Here is a 23304-nt window from a genome sequence, read left to right as displayed (position 1 = left end):
CGTTCCCCTTACGCAGAATTGAACAGAGACTTATTCTGCCAAAAAGCTCAATGGAGGTCGATGGAGAACTTTTTGTATGTCCAATGAAACATAAACGTAATTTTGCAAATATTGCTGTGGTGACACTGCAAACAGAATGCAATGCCGTTCCTGATTTTGAACACGCATGGGAAAAAGAGTCGCTCCACTCGATAGCCAACATAACAAGGATTATTTTGATATATAATAATCCAGTTTTACAACGTCATGGAGGTACTCCACATGCTATCACCAGCGCGTTTGTTTAAACCTTTGACGGCGCACCAAAAAAGCCACTCTCAGAAACTCCCGATTCCACGTACAATAATGGAGACTAAATGCGCAACTAAATAATTTTTTCTGCCCAATTCAAAACATTTCATCAATTTCCAACAGAATGACACCCCAAATATACATATATTCCGAAATTGCCCACGGCCATCCGTGAGGCCGTTTCCAACCATAGTGCGCGGGTTACGATCGACAGCGTCGCGTCGCCGCGCCATCCGTCTCCGTCGACGGTCCTGTGGCCGCTCCGCCGACCCCAGGTGCTGCTCGGGCGGCTAATTTCTGCTCGGTAATGACCTGTCACGGGCAACAAGACGAATCCACCGGCGCCACGGCCGCTTGACGGCGCCGACCGCCGGCGCCTAGGGACCGGCCGCTCCGCTCCAGCGCCGTAATCATCGCTGCAGAGGTCGGCGGCGACGGTGGTTGGAGCTTAAGCGGTAACGGAGACGGATCCAGAGCTAAATGAACGGGATATATCGCTAGTAAGACGTCAGGGTTTGTCTGAGGCCATTCTTATCTCAGCAGTCACCGACTGTACGCCGCCCTGTCGCTTTGCGTTCTGTTCCGGCCAACAGCACTGCCTCCTATTTCCCGTCCGACGACCACTGCGTGCCAGATCGGATCAGGCATTGCTTTTACCGCTTTCTCTCGTCTCCTCCCCGGCGCCAATGTGTCTGCCTCTCCGGCCGCGCCCGCCCCCGCCCCCCGGCCCGCCCCGCCTCCGCCCGGGGCGGCGCAAAAAGTGTTCAATTAGGGTCGGCGGCGCTGGCTGGCGGCCGGAGGCTGGCTCGTTACGCCCTCCGACCTCACCTGGGCCGCGTGGGAACGCCGCACGCGCCCAGTAATGGACGACGACGCCGCGTCGCCGCGTCATTAACGCCGCCAGCGGCGAGCGCGGCGCACTGTCATTGTCCTACGCCGGCGCACTGCAATGGCCGCCGCTGCGCCGTCCTCGGTGTGCGGTGTTCTGTTCTGACGGAACATATCCTCTGCTGGTGATTTCAGCATGTTTCAACCACATTTCACAATAGGTCAACAAGATCTACTGATGTTTCTTGCCGTCTTTCTTTCGACACTACTTGGCCTCGGTTAACGGCGAATTAGCGCTTCTGACGCACTATTCGCTACGTCCGCTTGGCCAGAGACGCGTGAACCTTTTTCATTCGCCGTTCGACTCGGCTTTGAGCACGTCCGTGCCGTCCTCTTTAGCACTCCCCGGCGGCTCGGATGGCGATTTTAGCGTGGCGCGCGACAGTCCCGTGTTGGCGGGGGCCGTGCCGGCTGAGCGGTTGTGCCATATTTTCCGACTATGGCTGTGCCCGGAGTTGGAACGGCCTGCATCCCCACGGGGACTAAGCGGCGGCGGCCCGGCCCCTCCACCCCGGCCATCGGTTCTGCTGCCTGCGGCGGCGGCACGGGCGCCGGCCGAGCGGTATTCTCTGGCCGCGCCGCCGGCCAGCGCTCATGACTAATGCAGCCGGCGAGAAATCATTTAACGGACGTCGGCGGACATGGCCGTTTCTTTTGTTTCATTCATCTTATCGGCCGATCGGTAATCAGGCGGGACGTCGGAAGAATCCTCGCCTCCCGCGCCCGGTAATTACCAGGAGCGGCACACACTTGAGGCGCGCCGGAGAAGAAGAAGTATTATTGCCGTGGACGGACGAGCGCCGACGGGAGAACGCCGCGGGGGCAGAGCGCTCGGCGGCGGAGGGACGCCCGAGGGCATGGCGACAGGAGCAGCGCGAGCGGCGGCGGGCGGCGGCAGTGGTCGCACCGCGGCTCCGCGCATGGCTTCCCAGATAAATATGTATTCCACTTTCAACGGCAGGACTGGCTAACAAGGTGCGCAAACAAGGGCAATCTTGTAGTGGGGCCCCCTGGGAATGACAATCAGGTTGCGCGATGTTTTCCTCGCGTATTGCCATGTGGGGCTCGCTAAATAGGCGGCCGGCGCGCCCGGGGCCGCGGGCCGCTCTGGCAGGGGCTGCCGGCCGCCCCTCGGTAACTGCGGCAGTGGGCACAGCTGGGGGAGTCCACGCGGTACGTGCTGCCGCAGACTCGCTGCAGGGGAATCCTCGGGGCATAGTCGTGCGCCGGGCGGCCTGCTAGGGGACGGTTGGTGCTGGTCTGGTGACTGGTGAGTGGGGACATGCTTTGGGGGCCGCTCAGACAAAACAGTGCGGCGTGAAACGGGTGCGGCGTGACAATAAATCAGCATACAGCATCACATGCTTGTTGTGCAGGAGTAGAACACAAGCAGGATGGTCGATGCTGCGGAAAGCTTGCGTTCGAAAAATTTTGAGGATACGAGTATATCCACGCCCGGACGAAAAAAGCTGATTTGCTTTTCCCTAGCGACCGACCACTCGCCAGCGGACTCTCTAGAGCCGCCGTAATTAATTTCACGCGGCTCTAACGGGCCGCTGTTGACCTGCCGTTGTCATAGTAACCGACGGATGGCGCGCACAACAGAGCTGCGGCCGCTGCTGCGGAGCCCCGCTGCGTTCTGCACTAAAACGACCGGACATGGTACGACTGGATATGCACTTAGCCAAGTTGCAAGCTCGGCGCAGCAACTCTTCGGAGAACTTAGCGGAAAACCGCACAATGCTGAACAATTAAGTGAGTTGGTGAGCAGGTAGATTGGGATTTCGACCGCATGTGCGGGGTTGAAAACGCATGTTTAACCGTTCAATTTTATTCATCAAATTATCAGAGTATGTGGGTAAATGGAACTTCTGATTTTGTTTAATCATTTTTATGTTGTTATTGTTTGTGTGCCAGGACCTGGGCCAAAGGCTTCAGCTTGAACGTTTAACGAGAAAAGTGAACGCGAGACAAAAGTAAGCCTGGCACTATTTTTTAACGTCTCGAATCTCAATATATCGCGATAATGGATAAAATAGAGCGAAGAGAAGGCTGAAGAGGAAATATTTCTGCGGGTGGACGACCTTCTATGTAGTCCTGTGACATGTAATGTATCATTGAAAGGAGGTGAGCTGCCTGATTTCCCTTCCCTCTCTCTCACACAGCGTCAATCGGCAACTGACTATCCCCTTAGCCGCAGCCGTTTCGCGTCGTTCCTCTTTCGGCCGCCGCCCTGATAGAGTTACATGATTTACTGGCCGAGATGGTGGCGATGATTTGTCGTCAGTTGAGTTCCGACGTCAGACTGACCGAAACGTGCCTGGAACTGGTCAGAGCGGCTCGGTGGATCGTCCGCCCACCACTCGTCCGGTCGTGGTCAGGGGCCACCCCCGGACCTCCCCAGAAACAAAGGGGCGGCTAATACGGCCGCGGGCATGAGCCCTCCATCAGGGCGCGTCTCGACCGGCGCTGATTAGTGCGGCGAGCAGCGGCGCGGCCGTGCACCGCTCGTCGTCTCACCGCGCCGTATCCGCCGCCACGGCCTTATTACGGCAGAGCTGCCGCGGATTAGGGCGTCACGCCAGGGTTTTATTAGGGGGCACGCCACAGTGCGGCCGCCGCTGACCGTTCGGCCGTCCACTTTTCAATCGGGACCTCTAATAAAAATGTACGCCAGGTATGTCCGCGCCGGCCGCCGCGACAGGCCTCCATTACGTCTGTACGGTAATGTGCGAGCAGCGCGAGCGGTCACGTGCGCGCACCAGGGCCTGCGCCGGCCGCTGGGCACGGCATCATCGGCACACCGCCATCGCGATGCATTTTGCATCGGCGGCCGGCGGCGCTATGGCCGCTGCCGACCGGTCCCGGCTCCGGCGGTCGGCGAACTCTGCACAGTCGCATGGCAGGCATCGGCACTCAGCAGGGATAGGGGACAGGCGACTGCCACCAGTAGCCTGCCACTCGGGGGCAGGGTGGGAAGGGAGAGGGTTCAGAGAACGGACAAGGAAGACTGGTGGAGCCGTGATGCTTTCTTATTGTGTTTGAGTGACGAGAAAAAGAAGGGCCATGAATTATGCCAATATTGAATTATATCTATCACGATTCATGATCATCAGTGAAGTTATTTAGTATAATTGATTGACTTGGCTACATGCCTTACGCCTGACTGAAACCTTTGAGCTAACTTACAAAGATGCTACCTCTGCTTGTTCACTTCAAAGTGGTCTGACAGCCAGGACACTAACATCCTTACAACATTATAATACCACTAATGGCAGCAATGAGCAATGAATAGTACCCACTGCTCAGCGCTTACAACACACAGGGTGTCCTCCCAAACCTACATTGAAAGGTGCGTCACACGTATACTCAGCGGTTAAAAATTGTCCGTCTCTACCAAAGGTCACGGCAATGCATCAGCGGGGATGTGGCGGCCGCTGGCCAGCTGACACCGGCCGGAGACCAGCTGACATTTGGCGTCCTCCGTGATGCGTCACGGCACCCCTCCCTCTCCCCCTCCCCTCTGTCCCCGTCATTGTGGGGCTGCCCGGCGCCGGCGGCCGCAGAGTTCAGAGATTAGAAATATGATTGAGCGCGGGCCGCCGGTGTCAGGCACCCACATGGGGGTGTGTGGATTCTCCGGGAGCGGGGTCCCCCTCCCCGGTCGGCGGCCTCCCGGGGCTCCCTCCCCTGCCCTCTCCCTGGGGGCTCCCCTCTTCCGCCGGCTACGTCCGGACTTCCAGTCGGACGGATTAATTCGGCAGTGGGACCGGTGGGGTACAGAGGGGCGGGGACAGAGGGACGGGGGACAGAGGGATGAGAGGACAGAGGGACAGACGGGAGGACTACGAAGGGATGAAAGGGTAGAGGGACGTGGGAGGTAAGATGGAGGAGATAGAGAAGTGGAAGGATGGATGAGCCAGAATTACATTTAGACAGTTCGCTTTCCTGTGACCTGTTACCAAACAATTACCTACGTTGCATCGGAGACACAAATTTGCGAATGTGAACTATAGAAGAGAGAAACTACTTTGCCTAATGATCTCACAGTCCTTCACCGGCATTCACCACCCATTTGTGCGTGTGGAACTAATTGAAAGACAAAAGCCAAACAGAACAAGAAGGAAATTTCAAGATAGTCCCGGAAGAACCGCGCCGCCCGTTTGGTGATATCCTTCGTCCATTTTCGCACGAATGCGACATGCCTGATCAGTGCGTCCGACTTTGAGTGAGCGACAGTACCAGAGCAGGTGCTCGGTTCTGACGGACCAGAGTCACATCCAGGGTGCACTATAGTCTCTGCCGTCCCAGGGTCTGCCCGGAGGGGTGCGGGGCTCGGCGGCGGTGCGCGGGGGAGGGGGCGAACGGACGCCACTAACCATTGGTGACTGGAACCGACCAGGGCTGGCCGCCGCCGGCCGGCGCGTACGGACCGCTCTCTGAAAACCGAGAGCCCCACCGCGCCTTCAGAACACGGTAACAGACATGTGGCGTCACGGGGCCCAGACGAGCCGGGCGGAGAGCCGGACAGAGCTGGAGCGGGACAGAACGCTAACGCGCTCCGCTCGGCCGGCCGTGAACACCAAGTTTTAGTTTCACCGGCGTGCGGAGGATTTTCTCAAATCGGCTCGTCAAGGGAACTCGAAAGTTGTTGGCGACAGTTCGTGACAAACAATTTGGCGACAGGGACCAGTTACAGCTTAACAAGAACGGGTGTTAAAGAGCGAACGGCCGACTTGTACATTATGCATAGTGTCCCGTCGGTCTGCAGCAACATTCCAGCGCTCAGCCGGCGCTTTATGATGATGAGACCGTACAGGTGCGGTGGACGTTTGAGCCTTTAATATCGACCGGCTATCGGGGGGCCGGCGCCGGCTCTCTGCGCCGCGCCAATCGGACGGCCGCGACGCGGTGTGTTAGCGATTCTGAGAAGTGATTGGGAAACATGACTGGTAAATGACCGCCGCTCGGGCAATGGTTGGACATACAGCTGAATAGACAATGTCGGCGGCGATCGGACCGGACGGGACGGCGGCAGCAAATGTCAGCTCCCCGACGGCGCCGCGCTGGGCGGACGACCCGGCACGACAATAGGGGGGGGGGGGGACAGTGGGACGTGGCTGGGAACATGAGTTATCCCGGCGAGGGAATCGGGAATAAGAAGGGAAATATAAGGAAAGCACGGCATACAGGAAAACTCTGCAGGTCAGTATTCTGTGGATTCATTATTAGATACAATTTATCAGCGGAACATCATTCCGAGTTTTGTGGTAAAGGCGGTTGGATGGGGTAAGGTCGGGTCAGGTCACAGACGGTTTCCCGTGTCACACCCCGATCAGTTACTCACCCTGCCAGGCGTCGTGCCGTGAGCCACCTGCGGACAAACGAAATCGTCAGAAATCGGCTCACAGACACAGCCGAACATGAACGTAAATTAGCAATCAATGCATCATTAGCGGTGAAGTAAAAACGACAAAAACTTAATTAGGTAGGGACGACGCAGGGTAAGATACACTATACAGTGGCTATTCGGGTATCAGGTTTGGTGATTGCTTTCTTATGACGGTGCATAACCGTATCCATGCATAATGAAGTCATATTTTCTTCAGAGTACCGAGCTCCGAACCAATGCATAAGTGAGCCAGCGTATCATCAGGGAGTTATAGCGGGCCCAAATTATGCATCAAATATCTATCCACAAATTGTTAGTCTCTATTAAATGTTCCATGACCTTATGATGGAATTATAGCCGGTTCCCAAGCTGGAACTAAATGGCAAGAGTGCACTAAACGGAGACGTTCCGTTTTTGTGAGCGCAACTCACATCAAATTCAGAAATTCACTTGACGTTTAGTGTACCAAGTTATGCATGGTTATTTCATTGGTTTTTCAGATAAAACTGAGTCTGCACGCCGAATTGAATGGCAATTGGCAAAGCTGGCAGCTTACTGGCATAGCTCAGTAAAGCTGTATCTATTGGAGTGCAACATGCCCACTGCCCAGCACACTCTCCTCGCTACAAGCGTACCGGTCACAGCAGACAAAAGTGATTAAAATATAATCGAACGGGTGCCCTGAAGCAGTGAAGTCGACGATTTCTATGAAACTATCTTGACGAGTGGACACGATGGGTGTTTTGTGCTAACCGGGTGTTTTGGTCGCTCTGTAAGTGTGACTTCACTCTGCCAGTGTGACGTCACGCCCGGTCCGTTTGACACGGCGCCAGGGACTGCGTGGCCGTGGCGTGGCCGTCGGTGCGACAGTCGCGGCGAATTCGACGCGGGCGGCGCGCGGCGTGTTTGCCCCACCTGCCAATGTGACAGCTGACAGCTGACACAGCTGGCGTGTTTACCTTTTGACTCGGACCGCGGCGAGGTCCGCAGCGGCGCTGAACGCCCCGACCTCGCCCCGCAGGAGAACGACTTTTGGCTCCTCGAAAATCGTTCTCCTCTAGAAAAGTCTGGCAGAACAAAGACTAATAAAACATTTATAGGCATTTATAAAGCACTTATAAGCTTTGAAAGATAAGGCCTTTATCTGTGAAGATTCAAGTAAAGCGCTCGGGGCACCGTCTCTCATGTTCACATTGTATGGACACCGCACAGGTAATAATCCCGGTAGATCCCGCGGCGAAGAGTCGGTGAATTTTCGTTCGCGTGCCGGCCGGCGAGGCTTACCCGGCTCCTGTCTGAGGCTCATTTGGCCTTCTGAGCTGGTCATCGGCTCGGCAGGATCAGCAGTCATGCCATCGTCGATTTCGCTGAACAACATCAGGTACGAGGACGTCGTCATCATTCAGACAGCCGCCCAGGCGTCATGTGTCGGCGATCGGGGCCATTGGGCACGGGCTGCTGAACACTGAACCCTCAGCGCATAGGCGGCGGAACGGGGAGGGCACCGGGGCACCTGCCCCCTTTGATTTTGTCATTTTAACATTAGCCCTATGGGCGTTGCATGGAAAGAATGGGACCAAAAGTCGGCAGTGCCCCCTCCCCCCCCCCCTTAATTGAAGGTGTTCCGCCGCTACTGCCTCAGTGGCAGGAGCAGCGCTTTTGGAAATCGGTCCCGCAGTTCGCACCGCTAACATAGAAACTATTTGAATATTTTATTCGTACAGGTGTAAGATATAAGACATGCGTCACCAACACATCGTCACTATCGCATATCTTTATGCGTTCTTCTATGAAACAAAAATGACAGGCATCTATCTTATCTACCTGAAAAGAATATTGAAAAATAATACAAGAATGCTCCGATGCCCCTCGCTTGGCTCTACGGTACAAATTTGCCGCTGCCTTGTGTTCCTGCTGTCGAGTTCCGCTCGTCAGCGTCCCTCTGAGCCGGCGGCCGCCGGGGGTCGACTGAAATGCCGCCTTCCGCATGGGGAGCGGCTTCACTCGAGACAGCGCGCGCTCGTAATTACGTGCCTTCATTCAGCATCCTTGAAGCAGAACACTACAGGCAAAAGAGCAGATAAATTGGATCAGATTGGCCACGGATTGCTCCTGAAGAATGAGGTGGGTGTCTTTATTCGCCATCTTTGGAAGGGCGACCAGCAATAGGGATCTGGTGCCTTTATTATTTGGTCAAAAAGATGAAATCATCATAAATGTGATATCAGACGGTAGCTCTTGCCTCACGGAAAACAATGTGAAACGTATCTACTCAGATTCGATTGCAATATTAGAGAAACTGCGATATAAAAATACAAGAACCTCCTTAATGCTTACAAAACGTAATGAGAGATATTTCTCTCAATTTATCAAGTTTGTTACTTTTTTTACTTTTACATACTCTGATTAAATGTGCTGCATAGCATGCGCCATCGCTGAAAGTCATCGCTGATCGCTCAAAAGCGGACAGGGGACCGTTATAGGTGCCCCCGCCAGAAACCCATTTAACCGACGTCAACAGAGAATTAGTGGGGACGAGCGGCTGAGGGCTAAGCTGTGCTCTGCGGCCGCGGCGCATAAACATGGAGCCGGGCGGCTCGCGTGCCGACCGCCGGCCGCCATTGCGCCCGCACGCACCCGGCCCCCGGCCGACCCCGCCGCCGCAGTCGCAGCCGACGCCACAGCGGGCTGCACCGTCGGCCGGGGCCCGCCGCACAACGCAGGAGCACAGAGTCTACGCTGCAGGTCCCCGGCGTATAATACTCAGCACAACCGACGAAATGGTCTCTTCATAGTCGGTGCTCGCTGGAGCTGCGCTGGCGGCGCGGTGGGTTGGTTGGGTCACGTTTTGCAGCGGCGAGGGCCTTTGTCTGTGGCTGGGTGCTGGGGACACTTTGGAGTGACGGAAGCGCCGTCGGACGGGCCATCATTAGTGTGTCCCCGCCGACCCAAATGTCGGCCGTCGGTGCCGACCATCAGCGGTCAGAAACGTGCCTCCACCGCCCGCTCCACCCTCCAGCCGTCCGGCGGACCCGGCGCCCCACAGACCAACACTCAGCAAAGCGGACCCAACGCGCCGCCCAAAGGAGCATGATAACATACGGTCATCCACTGAAAGCCTGCCTGTTGTCCGCCGTGCCAGCCGACCTGTGCAATGCACACACGGGTCGGGACACTGGCTCAAAGTGCGGCTCCCATGGCGGCCCAATCGCGTGAAAGGACCGCCGGTGGGCGCCGGTGGGCGCAGGTGGGCGCCATGGCTCCTGCCGGGCGGCGCCGGCCGGCCGGCCGGTCCGCCGTGCAGCTGAATGGCGCACCGACAGGCCTTTGTCGCCGCCGACGAGCCGCCGCCGCCGCCGCCGCCGCCGCCGCCGCTGCGCCGGTTTGGTCGTCGCTAGGCTGACGTCACCGTCCGGCCCGTCTGACCCGCGCTGCAGTCTGACCCGCCGACCCAGCTGGCGAATGCAGAAGCTGCACTGGACTGAGCTGCGTGGAGACTGGGAGACTGTGCGTATGGTGCGCCTTCTCCTCAGTCTGTATTATTATATATGGGACGTGGAGGGGTTTGTATACAGGGATTTTCGGTAATGTTTCAGATTTGCCCGGCTCCGGAGAAGCGCGCTGAGTTCAGCGGAGGTCTCCTCGACTTCGTCGCACGAGTGGAGCCAGGCTGAGCTGTCTGAGCCGGCATAAATTCGGCCTCGTATGCGCCCTGATGTGACGCAGAGGGAGGCGGCGGGTCAGGGCCGGTCCGGGCCGGAGGCGGGGGCGGGGCGGGGGCTCGTCTTGCCGCCGACCCAGCGCGGGCGGCCTCGTTCGCCTCGGGCGCTCCGGGTCGCCATGGCAACGCAGTGACAACAGACACGGCGGCCGGCGGTGCGGCGGTGGTGCAGGGCTGAATGTCGGCGGTGGCCGCCCGCCGACCGGTGACAATATCTTCTAATGGCGAGCGGCGCGCCGCGCTGTCCGGCCCGCCGACCGGTCGGCGCCCGCTCAAAGCATCTCATTAATGGATAGTTGAGACCGCCGACCGCCGCCCTGGATTCATATGGAGTGTGGCGGCGGCCGGCAGAGGGAGGGTAGGGTGGGGTGTATGAAGGAATGGACTCCGGTGGGCCTCATAAGGCTATGGAAACGGTTATGTGCTGTTAATGACAATAATGCAATCATTGGTGCCCAGTAACCTTGCACACAACGCTGTTGGCCATCCGAGGGCTTTACTTTTTCTGGCTATTTATCCATGAATTTTATCTGAAAACCAGTACCTACCCACGCTTAGAACTTTGAGTCTACATGATTCGTTTTGTGGCGTCAGCTCAACTTCTTGACCTTTGAAAGGTCAGCCATTAGACCTGGACAGTGGACATGCACTCGAAGATGTGTCAAAGAAAACTATATGAAGGCCATGAAAAGTATAATCTTCGATATTTTAACTAGATCCAGAACCTGACAGATGAGGCACTTCAGCTTGGCACGCATTACAGTTTACAACTAGCCCGTTTGTTTGGACACTCATCAAGTTAGTCATCTGCCTGTTTGCTGCGTATTGGGACGTCGTAAAGAGATACCCGCAGCAGTAGCACACAGGGCCGAGCATGGTTGACATTAAAGCTCTCGCATGCGTCAACATATGCCTCGCATCCCACATTTCAGACTGTGCTGGAACCAGTTGACGAGGCAGGACGTTCCAATCCGATGTACTTACTGGAATACTTGTCTCTGCACCGCGTATAGGCTACTTCGCTGACCGCTGATCCACCGCAAGGGAGCTTTTGGGACTTCGATCCGGATATTTCACAGAATCGTTACGTGGTCAAAAGTGCACTTCCAGTGCCACGTGACATTCCAAAAGAAATGATCGGTTCTTGGCCCGACCCGTGTAAAATGAGGGAGTGTTTTCCTCGACATAGCTCACTTTTAGATTTATTTGTGTAAAAGTCGACTTTTGTTAAGCGATTATTAAATATAGAAAAACACGGAACAAATAGTGCATGGACGCGTTTCGATTATTAAATCTTCATCAGCATGACATAATCACAGAGAAAACAAGATATAGCTATATCTTGTTTTCTCTGTGATTATGTCATGCTGATGAAGATTTAATAATCGAAACGCGTCCATGCACTATTTGTTCCGTGTTTTTCTACTTGTCTCTATCAATATACATTTGTCTGATTATTAAATATGCTTAGCTCAGAGTTAATTCATAGTTCATACTTGTCCAATATGAAGTGCATCAGCTGAGTGTATAGGTATAACTTATAGATATCGGCAAGTCAGCGACTGCCCGGGCACCTCGAGAACTAGGGCTGGACCCTGTCTAAATTAACAACCAAAAACCTTGCCGCCCAGGATAGCATGAACAAACAAGCCCCAGTCTTGACCTTCTGATCGGGCCGGCGCATTACCCAGAGACATTTTCTGAATCCAGAAGAGGACCGGGCTCAGTCGCCTGTGCGCCGCTCCCCTGGTCGGACGCGGCGCCGGCGCTCCTCCCCACTGCACCCCGCCGCCTCTCCTCGTATGGTTGTGTGAACGAGTGAAAGTGCGCGTGTGACTGAGTGAACGTGCTTACTAGGACAGCGTTATCTGGTCGGGTAACGCCGGACGCAACTCCCGATGAGCTAAACGCGTATTTTGTGAGCGTGGGCCCTCGCGTTGCTGCTGAGGTAGCTGGTCAGGGAGCCCCGTCTGACCTTCCGTGTCGCCTGCCTCGTGTCGGTGCTTGCGCCATGACTTTGTCACCTATCTCGCTCTCCGAGCTAAGGGCAATAGTGTTTGGCATGAACAGCTCCTCAGCGTGTGGTGAGGACGGTATTTGTATGCGCGTTGTCCGCCTCAGTTTTGACGCCATCGGCACGATATTTCTCCACCTGGTTAACGCTAGTCTTACCCTCTCCGAAGTTCCTACATCCTGGAAACATTCCTTAGTACTACCCATTTTCAAGTCTGGCGACCACACTCAACCCTCCAACTACCGCCCTATATCCATCGTCCCCGTGATCGCCAAAATAGTCGAGCGCGCAGTTCATCAGCAGCTCTTTGACTACCTCTCATCCAACCACCTCCTTTCCTCATCCCAGCACGGTTTCCGCCCCCGCCACTCCACGGAGACCGCGCTGACCACCATATCCGACCACATCCTGTCCGCAAATGACCGTGGAGAAATATCGTTGCTTTGCCTCCTAGACCTCAGTAAGTGCTTCGATGTGATAGACCACGCAAAACTTCTCAACAAACTCCGCGCTCACGGCATCGACACCGCTTGGTTCTCGGCCTACCTTCATGGGCGTCGAAACCGGGGGGGACGGGGGGGACGCGTCCCCCCCAGTCGAGGAATCCGGGGGGGACGTCCCCCGCAAAAATATCCTCATGAATGATTAAAAAAGTGATCAACGAAATTGGTGTATTGTCGTTTTGGGATGAAATTGCGGATACCTACTTGTATACAAATTGAATCATGCGAATTGCTGACACTGCACTTGCTTGCAGGGCTGCGGAGTAGATTGATTTTGGTAGCTCTGACTCCGGCTTTTAAAAAATCGCTCGGAGTCCCCACTCCATCTCCGATCACGGGATCCCTCGGCCCGCATCGGAGTGAAAAACATGTGATGTGATGCTTTCGTCTCTTTGAACATTTCTTGGCACGTTAAAAGATAACATTACCTACGAGGTGCAGCTCTGGACTGTCCGTCCCAGGTCCTCGATAGGGAGCCAAAGCTCCAGTTGTAGGGGCGACCATATTCAACAAGGGCTGAAGATCTGTCCCAAAGTCTCAAGCTTGCAAAGACCACACATTTTATGTAGGATATTCGTAATAGTCAAGACCTTCAGCTCACTCTCAAACGGCCCTCTTCCCGTTCAAGGCCATCCGACAGCAGAAGGTCTCACCATGTCCTTTGAACGCTTGATGCTTGAGGGTGAGAGGACCTCGTCCTGGTCTGAGAGAGCCCAGGAGGATGTAATACTCAGTATGGTCCTACATTGGTCTTACCATGACCCGGCCTTCAATCACCACAGCCAACAGAATCTCCAGCTTTTATCCGACCCATCCTCGGGGATGACGTTGACTCTGACTTCAGAGTTGAAGTCTGGTACGACTTTGGTGACTCCAACTCCGTATCCGACCAAAACCGTCGACTACGACCGAAGTCGACTCCGACCCCGCGGTCCTGCAGCTACACTGCACAGAATTTCCAACTTCTTGGAAATAAGCTGTACCTATGGTTGACAGAGGACCACACGATTTTTTAGAGGCAGGGCTGCTGGACTTGGTGACCAGATCCTAACTGTCCTGGTATCAAACTTATTACTCGGGATGCAAAATTTATGCGTTTTGGGACTGTTTTGCCAAGAGTTTTTGCCAATTTTCGCGGCGCTTCGCGCCGCCAATTCATGCAGAGATAGAAAAGAGTGTGACTAATAACGCCTCCACGCGAGAACATGAGAACATGTGTATTGTGTATGCGTTATAAGTAGTGCATAGGCCTGAAATTGTACGGTAACTAACTTTTGGGTTTTTAGTCAGCCAATCCGTCCCCCCCAGTCAAAAATCCGTGGCGACGCCCCTGCCTACCTTCATAATCACACCCAAAGCGTCAGCCTCACTGACCGCATGGGTACCTCTAAAATATCCTCAAAGCTTCCAAACAGCATCGGCGTGTTTCAGGGATCTGCGCTGGGCCCCCTACTTTTCAGCGTATTTGCCAATGACCTTCACCTTTTCGCGGAGGACGCCCTGGTGGTCCAATATGCGGACGACACCCAGCTCTTGGTCAGTGGTCCTAAAGCTCAGTTAAAAGACACTATCGCTCGTTTGGAACGTGTCCTGAGCTGTCTTGATAATTGGTTCAGATTCAACGGCTTGAAGGTGAACGCTGAGAAAACACAGCTGATGCTGTTTGGAAGCAAACAAAATTTGCGCACCGTTCCCCAATTCAGTGTAAAATTTCGCGACCATCTCTTAGTCCCTTGCTCAGAAGTAAAAAATCTCGGACTTGTCTTCGACCGCACCTTAAGTTGGAATTCGCATATCGCGCTCGTCAGTAAACGCTGTTTCGGAATCCTAACTGGTCTGTCACATCTGAGGCACAGCCTGCCAGCCGGTGTTCTAGCCACTCTAGTAAACGCTCTGGTCCTGTCTCAGATCCGCTACTGCCTGGCAGTGTACGGTAACGGCTCGCAGCTCAATACGTCTAGGATTCAAAAAATATTAAACTTCGCCGCTAAAGTCATTTTCGGCCGCAAAAAATACGACCATGTATCAGACTTACACCAACGGCTTGGCTGGCTGTCAGCTGCGGATCTAGGCAGGTTCCACACAATCACTCTCACTCACAAAGTTCTCCGTTCTGGCGAACCAGACTCGCTCGCCTGTGTGCTCCGGACTGTGGGTGATGTGCACGAGCGACCCACAAGACAGGACAGTGACCTCTTTGTCGCTCGATCCCGAACTGAAATGGGGAGGCGCCGCTTTTCGATCCGTGCACCTGCCCTCTATAACACGCTACCACTAAACCTTCGCCACCTCCCAGGTGCCCCCTTCTCAAGGCAGTTGAAATGTTACCTTAGGAGAAACGCTGGGGCGAGCCGAGCTCCTTTGCGGAGATAAGTCCGGAGGCTGATGAGTGAGTGCATTTTAGAGTGTGTGAGACGTGTGTGTGAGGCTTGTCCTCCTGTTTTTATTCCCTTTTTAATCTGTTGACGATGGGTAGGAATAGCCTGAAGCTTATTCGGGATTGCCCAAATACACGTGAATATGAATATGAATATGAATATGGGCTCCATCAGCGATGGCCAGGTACCTTATTATGAGCATTAATATCGCATTAGGCGGCGGCAGTGCGGCCGGCCGTTCCGCCGCCCTGGCTCGGCCAGGCGGGCCGCCGCAGCAGGCCGTCTCGGCACACGCTCAACAATAGATGATGGATATATCCTGAGGCGAAAGCCGGGCGTGCAGGTGCTTCGGCCGCGGCCTCCGAATAAAAACCACTGTTTCTATTGGTTGCCATAGCAACGTCTAATCGAGCTTTCAGAAGCCCGAGTACAGTTTGGAAATTTAAAATGGATCGGTCTGACCTGAAAGGTTAGTCGGACGGTGAGCCGACCGAGTCGTTTAGCTGGAATACGGCACGAATTAGGAGCCTGCAGGGAAGTGCAGCGAATGATATGCAATAGTGAACATGAAAGCAATGCCTTCTGTTCTGAGAAATCAGCTGATGCTGAGAATCGTTACTCACTGTGAGACGTGTTTGTGGCGATCAAGGGAGCATGAGATCGTGCAGAGCACGAATGCTGTAAGAAATCTGAATATCTCTGAAGAGCTCTTGTGCATGGACGATTCATAAAATCCCAAACCAAGAAAATTTATCAGAGTTATTTTCAAATTTCTTTTATGAGGTATCATGAATGTATTTTTACCCCTTCTGAGGATATGTGCGCATATCCAGCTATAACGCGTCCTTTTTACCTACTCATCGGCCAAAGAAATAAATAAGCAAAGCTTTACAACATGATCTATCTACGTACAAGCGCCTTTACTCGTCAGCCCAAGGGACTGTATCGAAGACATTCCACATTCAACTGGTATGACCTGCATTCACAGTGACGACCTTAGTGTATTAAGTCGATAATAGGGAAAGCCATCGACCACAACTGTTGATCAACAAATCGATATAAGCAGTCGTGTCGCCGGGCCCGCTGCCATTCCAGTGCCTAATCCGTTCGGTAGGCGACCCGCATTCCTTTGCCATGCAGAAAGTATAGGTATTCGCATGCACTGGATGCCAATGGATGCACTGTGCACTGTGCTCGCCTATGCTATAGAGATAGGCATTCGTGGTTTGCGTGATCCGTTCACTATGGAATGCCAGTTCCAATAACTATTTTTCCTTGATACTTGACGTATAATCGATAGTTGCGTCATATAATAGTCCCGCTCACCAGTCACCACAGCCAAAGTCAGTGGAAGATGACGTGTATGTTCTTACAATCTGCTTAGAAACTGATAAGAGACATACACAAAAAGCCTGGGATATTGCAACTAGAGATGTCAAAAATTTGCAATTTCATTACCCGCCCCGCCCCGCAGCTACCCCTTGCCCAACCACAACTACCCGCAAGCTGATTTTGGCTGAGCCGAACCCGCAAAAAACCCGCAATTTTGAAAACCTGCTATTGCAAGAAAAAAAATACAGCTGGGTCAATGCTAGAGCTATATAAACCTTACTTGCTTCATTGCTGTGCAGAAAAAGACAGCCAAACAATTAGTAAGGACTTGAAATTGCTATACTAAGTCCTCAGGAAGTGCACACTGGATAGTGGACAATGAATGATGCATCAATACATTTGAAATTCCTTTCTGAAAAGAGTTCAGTAAAAGCTTTCTCTCACCTTACCCTTCAGCATTGGCTGAGGATCAAAATTTCACTCTGGCTCCCTCTCAATGTTAGGCTTCAGGAATGATAGGGGAGAGTGGGGAAAGATGCCCAGGGTTTTACTATGTCATATATTATTCGAAAATGACGATCGGAAAGCAAAAACTTGTAGTTTCAACGGAAGCCGACATCATTTTTCTCCAAAAATAGCACACTTTCGTGCTTGAAATAAGATAACATTTTTTGCTATTCAGTATTTTCCTGAAGAAGTGAAAGGGGGCATCTTACCCCACAGGGTGGGAAAGACGCCCCCTGGCGTTGGGTAAGATGCCCCCTGCACTATAAGTGACATAAATGGGCACGTGAATCGCCTGAACGAATCAGTAGTCCCTTCGGGCCTGCAGTAGACACCAAACGTCATCGTAAGGGCCCTTAAAAGTAGTCGTAAGGGGCTTCAGAGGTCATCGTTAGGGCCATCATAGTCCAGCGCGGCCAAACAAGCCTCCGTGGTGGCGTTCGGAGACCACTGTGGGGCCCTTATAGGTCTTCATGATGCTTGAGGGCCCTCGAGCCCATCGTGGGGACCTCAGATGCCAGCGCGGCCCGTGGAGCCAACGTGGGAGCCCTTAAAGGATGTCGTGAGGGGCCCTGGAGCCAATAATGTGGCCCACAGAGGCCGTCGTAAGGGCTCTCAGAGTCAGATGCCGCCCAAAAAGTCGCTGTGTGGGCCGAGAGGCCGGCATGGGGAGCACCCGACCGTACTGGACTCTCAATAGTCCCAGATCGGCTTTTGTCTCTCATCACAGGTATGTAATAAATGATTTGACGGGCTGCTTGAAGGACAGCCTACAGATTTAGGGGGGCGTCTTTCCCCATCAGGACAGGGGGCATCTTACCCCAAGGTACCGAGGTAACATTAAATCAGTACAATTTGTTAGCCATAAAACTACACCCTGAAACAAACTGTTTGGGACACAGTACACGCATGTTAATTTATCATGACTATAGCAAGGGACGCAAAAATTATCTACCTTCTTTGATATTTACAATGTTTTGACACCAAAATATTTTTGAAAGCAGCAAATAAAAAACATGCAATCACCAGCCAGCCGTTGCTCAACTGAGCCTCGCAAATTTTTGTGCAGTTAACAAGGCAGGCTTCCGCTTTACGCTAAGAACATTAATTTCCAGGTTCGATTCTTTGTTTCGCCGCTAGAGGGGGTGGGGCGTCTTTCCCACCCTGGGCATCTTACCCCACTCTCCCCTATTGTTATCAAAATGAATGTTGATATCAAAAGATATGCGATTTCCAGTTAAAAATAAATAGTGACACGGTGAATAATGAGTATCCAGTCGATCTACACATAAAACAAATCATGCAAACTCCCAGCAAAAACCAACTAACCACCAATGAAACCACGCATTTCTGGAAACATGCGTCAGAAGCGTCACCAACAGCTGATTGCAAGGAATGTTACAGCGAAATTATTGCGGCCGTAGTTAGTGCGAACTTGTTGCGAAAACACCGTTGTATAATGCATATTCATGTGCCATTCTGATAAAATTATTTTACACAACAGCTAAAGTTTTACAATTCAGAGGCTAATCACTGGTTAAGAAATAAAGAGAGTAGACAGTAAATTCTAAATTAAATGTACCTAATAATTTTATTGATGGTCTTGCTTGGTAATGCTCTCCGGCTCGTCCTCTCTCGGCATACAAATGATAAGGACGTAAAAAGACAAAAGAAATAAATGCGACCAGCTACGTGGTTTTGTAACATGTATAACTGCTATTTTGAGGTATTCAAAAACCAAGACAGAAAAATTGATTGTAAAATTATTGCGTCATCAATGGCAGCTTTCCTTCGCTCAGAGACCAAAATTGACGCAGTCAAATGCCAATCCTTGTCAGAATGTCGGAAGTGCGCCAGTATTGTATTGCGTTTTGTTTAGGCCGCATGCCAGTCGTAATTGGTGTGTTATTTTCGTAATATAAGGTGGAACAGAACATACAGGGTGGACCAAAAAGGATGGAAACATTTTGAACTCGCATAAAACATGCATTATTGCATGCATGTGACTGGAAATGATACCAAACGAGAGTACATTTCGTGGAAATTCATAACGGCATCACTCTCATCTGCTTTCTCTCGTTTTCAGTCTCTCACAGCAAATGTTCGAAGAGACCGCCTTCGCGAGACAGGCACAGAGCGGCCGGTCTGGTGGCTGACGCGATAGCCCGACGACACATGTTCGCTGGTATGGCTCACACAGTCTTGGTGATCGCTCTCTTCAGGTCACAGAGACCTTCCTTGTAGACCTGGCCCTTGAGATGAGATGACAAAGAAGTCACTGCACAGCAGCGAGGTCACCGAAATGGTGTGCCCTCAGCGGAAAAGGAATCGTGGGTCCACTTTGGCTCGAGGAAGGGAGCGGCGACACCGTGACCGTCAATCAACAGCGCATACCAGGCGGCGCTGAGGAAGTTCTGAGAGCGAGTCCAAACGAAGCATGGCAGCCTCATCATACACCTTATGTGGTTCCCGCAAGCCTCCTCACATCGCAAAAACAACGCTCAAGTGCATCGAAAACCACTTCGGTGACCGGCCGATATCCCGCAATGCCAGTCGGAACTGGCCTACCTGCTCATCCGACCTGTAGATGTTTTACTGTGGGGTCATCTCAAGGGTCAGGTCTACAAGGAAGGTCCAGAAAGCCTCTGAACTGAAGAGAGCGATCAGCAAGGCTGTGTGAGCCATGCAAGCGGGCTATCGTGTCAGCAGCCAGGCTGGTCGCTCTGTGCCTGTCTCGCGAAGGTGGTCACTTCGAACATCTGCTGTGAGAGACTGAAAACGAGAAAAAAGCATATGGGAGTGATGCCATTATGAATTTCCACGAAATGTACTCTTGTTTGGTATCATTCCCAATCACATGCATGCAATGATATATGTTTTATACGAGTTTGAAATGTTTCCATCCTTTTTGGTCCACCCTGTAGAGTAGGATAGGTAATCAATGAATTTGCATCAAATTTTGTTAATGTTTAGCTGATAGCTCTTTTTTATTCCGACCAGACGCAACTAAAGTAACATGTGGCATTTGCTCTGATTTTCAACATCTCATTTAACCCGCGCCCCGCTGGGCTATTCAGCCATACGCGCCCTGCTGGGGGGGGGGGGGGGGGCAGATTCTGCCCCCCCCCCCTGTCTAACTTCCGAACCGATGGTCGTAGAAAGACGGGGAAAACGGCAATCGAAAGCTCTCAACAAGGCAGATCTTAAGAGCCCAAATTTTTTTGCTTAAGTAGGTCAGAGGTCAGGTCAAGGTCAGGTCAAGGGTACAAAATGCAAGTTTCTACAGTATCGGCCTTGCACCGTAGTTGGCGAAGAATGGACTGAGACTGATTGCCCAAAACGTGTTCTTAGACTACCAAGACAATATTCGTTGCACACAATGTCATTCAAAGTTCAAGGTCAAGGTCAGATCAGGTCAGGTCAGGTCACCAAAAACAAAATATAGAAAAGGGCATGTGCGACACATGTTTTATGGGTCATTTTACTCATGGAATTCAATAGGCACACTCAATAAGTGATATGGACCACCTCTGGATGAATTTCAGGTCGAGGTCAGGTCAAGGTCAGGTCAAGTGAGGTCAAATTTTGATGTTGGTTGTTAAGGCCTAAAAAGGTGTCTATCCGATGCAATTTTTCACGACAAATCGAATGGTGCTATTTTTGTTTCCGTACGAGGTCTAGAACTTCCAAAAAAATCATTTTTCAAAAATTGTGTGTGTCGTGACGTCATAAAATTTTAAATAACTCCCACATTTTTGAACCGATTCTTCTAAAAATTGGTATGTAGGTGCACATAGACCACTTCTTTGACATATATTCCGGTTTTTTGATAAACTCAAAATTTTGGATTTTATAAATATTTTCCCAAAAAGTCAGTTTTTTGGAAAAAATTTTGGCCAAAATCCAAAATTTTCAAAAAAACCGAGATAGCCATTTGATAGACAAAGTAGAATCACGTATAACCTTTTTGTTACGTCTTGATTCCTTTAAAAATGAAGATGTTAGCGGCGTTTGAAATTTTGCCGTTTTTGAGGCGAAAATGGCGAACATGACGTCACTAAAACGTCAATTTCTCAAAAATTTTCCGACGGATTTCGCTCAAATTTTCAGGGAACGTGTCAAATTGATGTATGATAAGGTACTGAAAGTTTGACGTCGCTGGCGTAACGCGTTTAGAAGTTATTGTCGAAAAACGGGAGGGGGGGGGCAGATTCTGCCCCCCCCCCAGCGGGGCGCGGGTTAAGTCTGGGTTCTTCCATAATGTATATCTAGTGCACACTGCACATAGACTTCAGTTCAGCTTCCTATAAGTTTGCTTTCAGGTTTTTCTATGTTTTATGGAATGCTTTCATCAGCATTTATTTATGCTTTGTAGTTTGTTGCTTGCTTGTACCCTGGTTTGGTCATTGCTAGGCTGTGGATGCTATTGCTGGTTGTTTTCAGTTTTGCATTTGAAATGTGCTTCCTTGATATATTTTTATATTTGGTTCTGTTTTAAAAGCTGTTTTGATGAATATTGTATTGTTAACCTGAGCAAATGCACTTGGCATTGTGTTTTGCACCTAAACAAAATCAAAAAATTAAATTTATAGGCTCTTAAGTCTGACCGCCAAATACCCGCCACACGACAAGTTTTGCTTCTCTAACCCGCCAAAAACCCTGCGGGTTTTGAAAACCCGCAGAAAGCGGGTTCGCGGGTTCAAAAGTGGCATCTCTAATTGCAACGTTCTTGGCCTCCCAATGCCCATGGTGTTTCCAGGTAAGGCCACGAACATTTGTTCGTGGCTAGCGTGCCCCCTACTTCGCTTCTGCCTTTTACCTGTTTTCCGAAAAGCACCGGGTAAAGACAGATGTTTGTCACGATTTACAATGCAACTTTTTTACTCCATGAGATGACGTGGATCCTAAAATCTTCTGGGCGTCGACTAATTTGTTCACCTCTTCAATGAATAAACTTGCAATAAATCATGATGATCATTATCTTTCGGCATTTCAGTTGAGTTCAGGGCCTCCTCTAACATACCCACTGGGTGGGCAAATGCCCACCCAGTCATCACAATTGCCCACCCAGTGGCGTAGATTTGCCCACCCAGAAGTAAATACAAAAATAAAGGTCCGGCCGGACGTCCGGTACTAACACTTCGGTTTCCCGGGGAAAAAATAGCTAGCTCAGCCAGTGCTCCTCTCATTTCAAGTTATTTTTTAATATGGAAGCATTTGGATGCACTTCTTGTCGACAGTACTGACGCATAGTTTACAGTCCAAACTCCAAACCGCATTGTTGTGAATTGTAAATTGCTACCACGTGAAGTGTGAACCCCGCACGGGCAGCGCGCTGCAAGGCCAAGATCAAGGCCGTATATTAGGGCCAAGAGCAAGAGGCTGTATTACGAGTAGATAAGCTGACCATGCCTCCTAAGAAGAGGCAGCGAACATTGTTCGATTTTTGTTTCAAGAAGCAATCATGGTAAGTTTAGCTCTGCACATTTGCAGTCTTGTTAGATGTAATGTAGGTAGGCATACAAGGTGAAATAGGTAATTATAGAAGCTTGATTTTTTAAAGCTATTTTTGTATAGAAAGAAAACAAGAAGATGCGCTTCACTGGGTTTACCATTGCTACTTACAGTTTACACAGACATTTCGGTATTGGTAGAGCAGACATCACACAAAGGTTTTCCAACCAAGAAAAAACAAACAAACCTAAACAAACCTGACCTGACCCTACCTATAACCTGCAACCTACAAACCTACATCCTACAAGCCTACAGCGTCTAATACTGGTTGGAAATCCTTCGTGTGACTTCTGCTCTTCTATGAACCTAAGCATTTCATTTCCCACCCTTTTCATTCATGTAATTTGAAGCAATGTGGTATGCATGTCATCTATATGACAAGTGCAGAGCATAAATCCTAGGCCTTTTTTATAGCATGGCTACTTGCGTCCTACTATTTGACAGCAATGCACCAAAATAACTGACTAGCAGCAGTGCTTTTTTACTGATTCAAAGGTTTCACATTTTACCTATTTTTGGCTTCTTGATCTAGGCCTTTGTCTTACTATGAAACACCATTAAAAAAAATTGAAATCTTGGAATCAGTCATAAGATCTGAGTTCTATGAAACATAGAAAATTAAGCTTTTGGCACACAGACTGGTTTAAAGGTAGGTACCATAGTTAACAATATTTACTCATGTTTATACTTTTTGACAAAGTAAGAAACCTGAAACAGTACAGTAGTCAAAAGTCTTCTTGATATTTTCACTTGAAACTTTGAGTTTG

At 51.2% G+C, this 23304-nt stretch overlaps 1 protein-coding gene across 4 annotated transcripts in view; it reads right to left on the bottom strand.

Moving 5' to 3' along the window:
* Positions 1–23304, bottom strand: part of LOC122392963 (hepatocyte nuclear factor 6-like) — a 52686-nt gene that overhangs the window by 16985 nt on the left and 12397 nt on the right. For 2 of the 4 annotated variants that reach the window (XM_043388360.1, XM_043388359.1), the window contains exons 2-3: positions 6527–6553; positions 5559–5618 (exon numbers count right to left, since the gene is read on the bottom strand). In XM_043388360.1, the coding sequence (XP_043244295.1) occupies positions 5559–5618; positions 6527–6553 (87 nt within the window). The remainder of the gene's footprint in view (positions 1–5558; positions 5619–6526; positions 6554–23304) is intronic. The other 2 variants (XM_043388362.1, XM_043388361.1) reach the window with 1 other exon arrangement.

This window comes from Amphibalanus amphitrite, unplaced genomic scaffold (genome assembly GCF_019059575.1).
Source record: "Amphibalanus amphitrite isolate SeventyFive unplaced genomic scaffold, NRLGWU_Aamphi_draft 000509F_arrow, whole genome shotgun sequence".
Lineage (NCBI taxonomy): Eukaryota > Metazoa > Arthropoda > Thecostraca > Balanomorpha > Balanidae > Amphibalanus > Amphibalanus amphitrite.
Note: the sequence above shows the minus strand (reverse complement) of the source record. Positions and strands in the feature narration are given on the sequence as shown.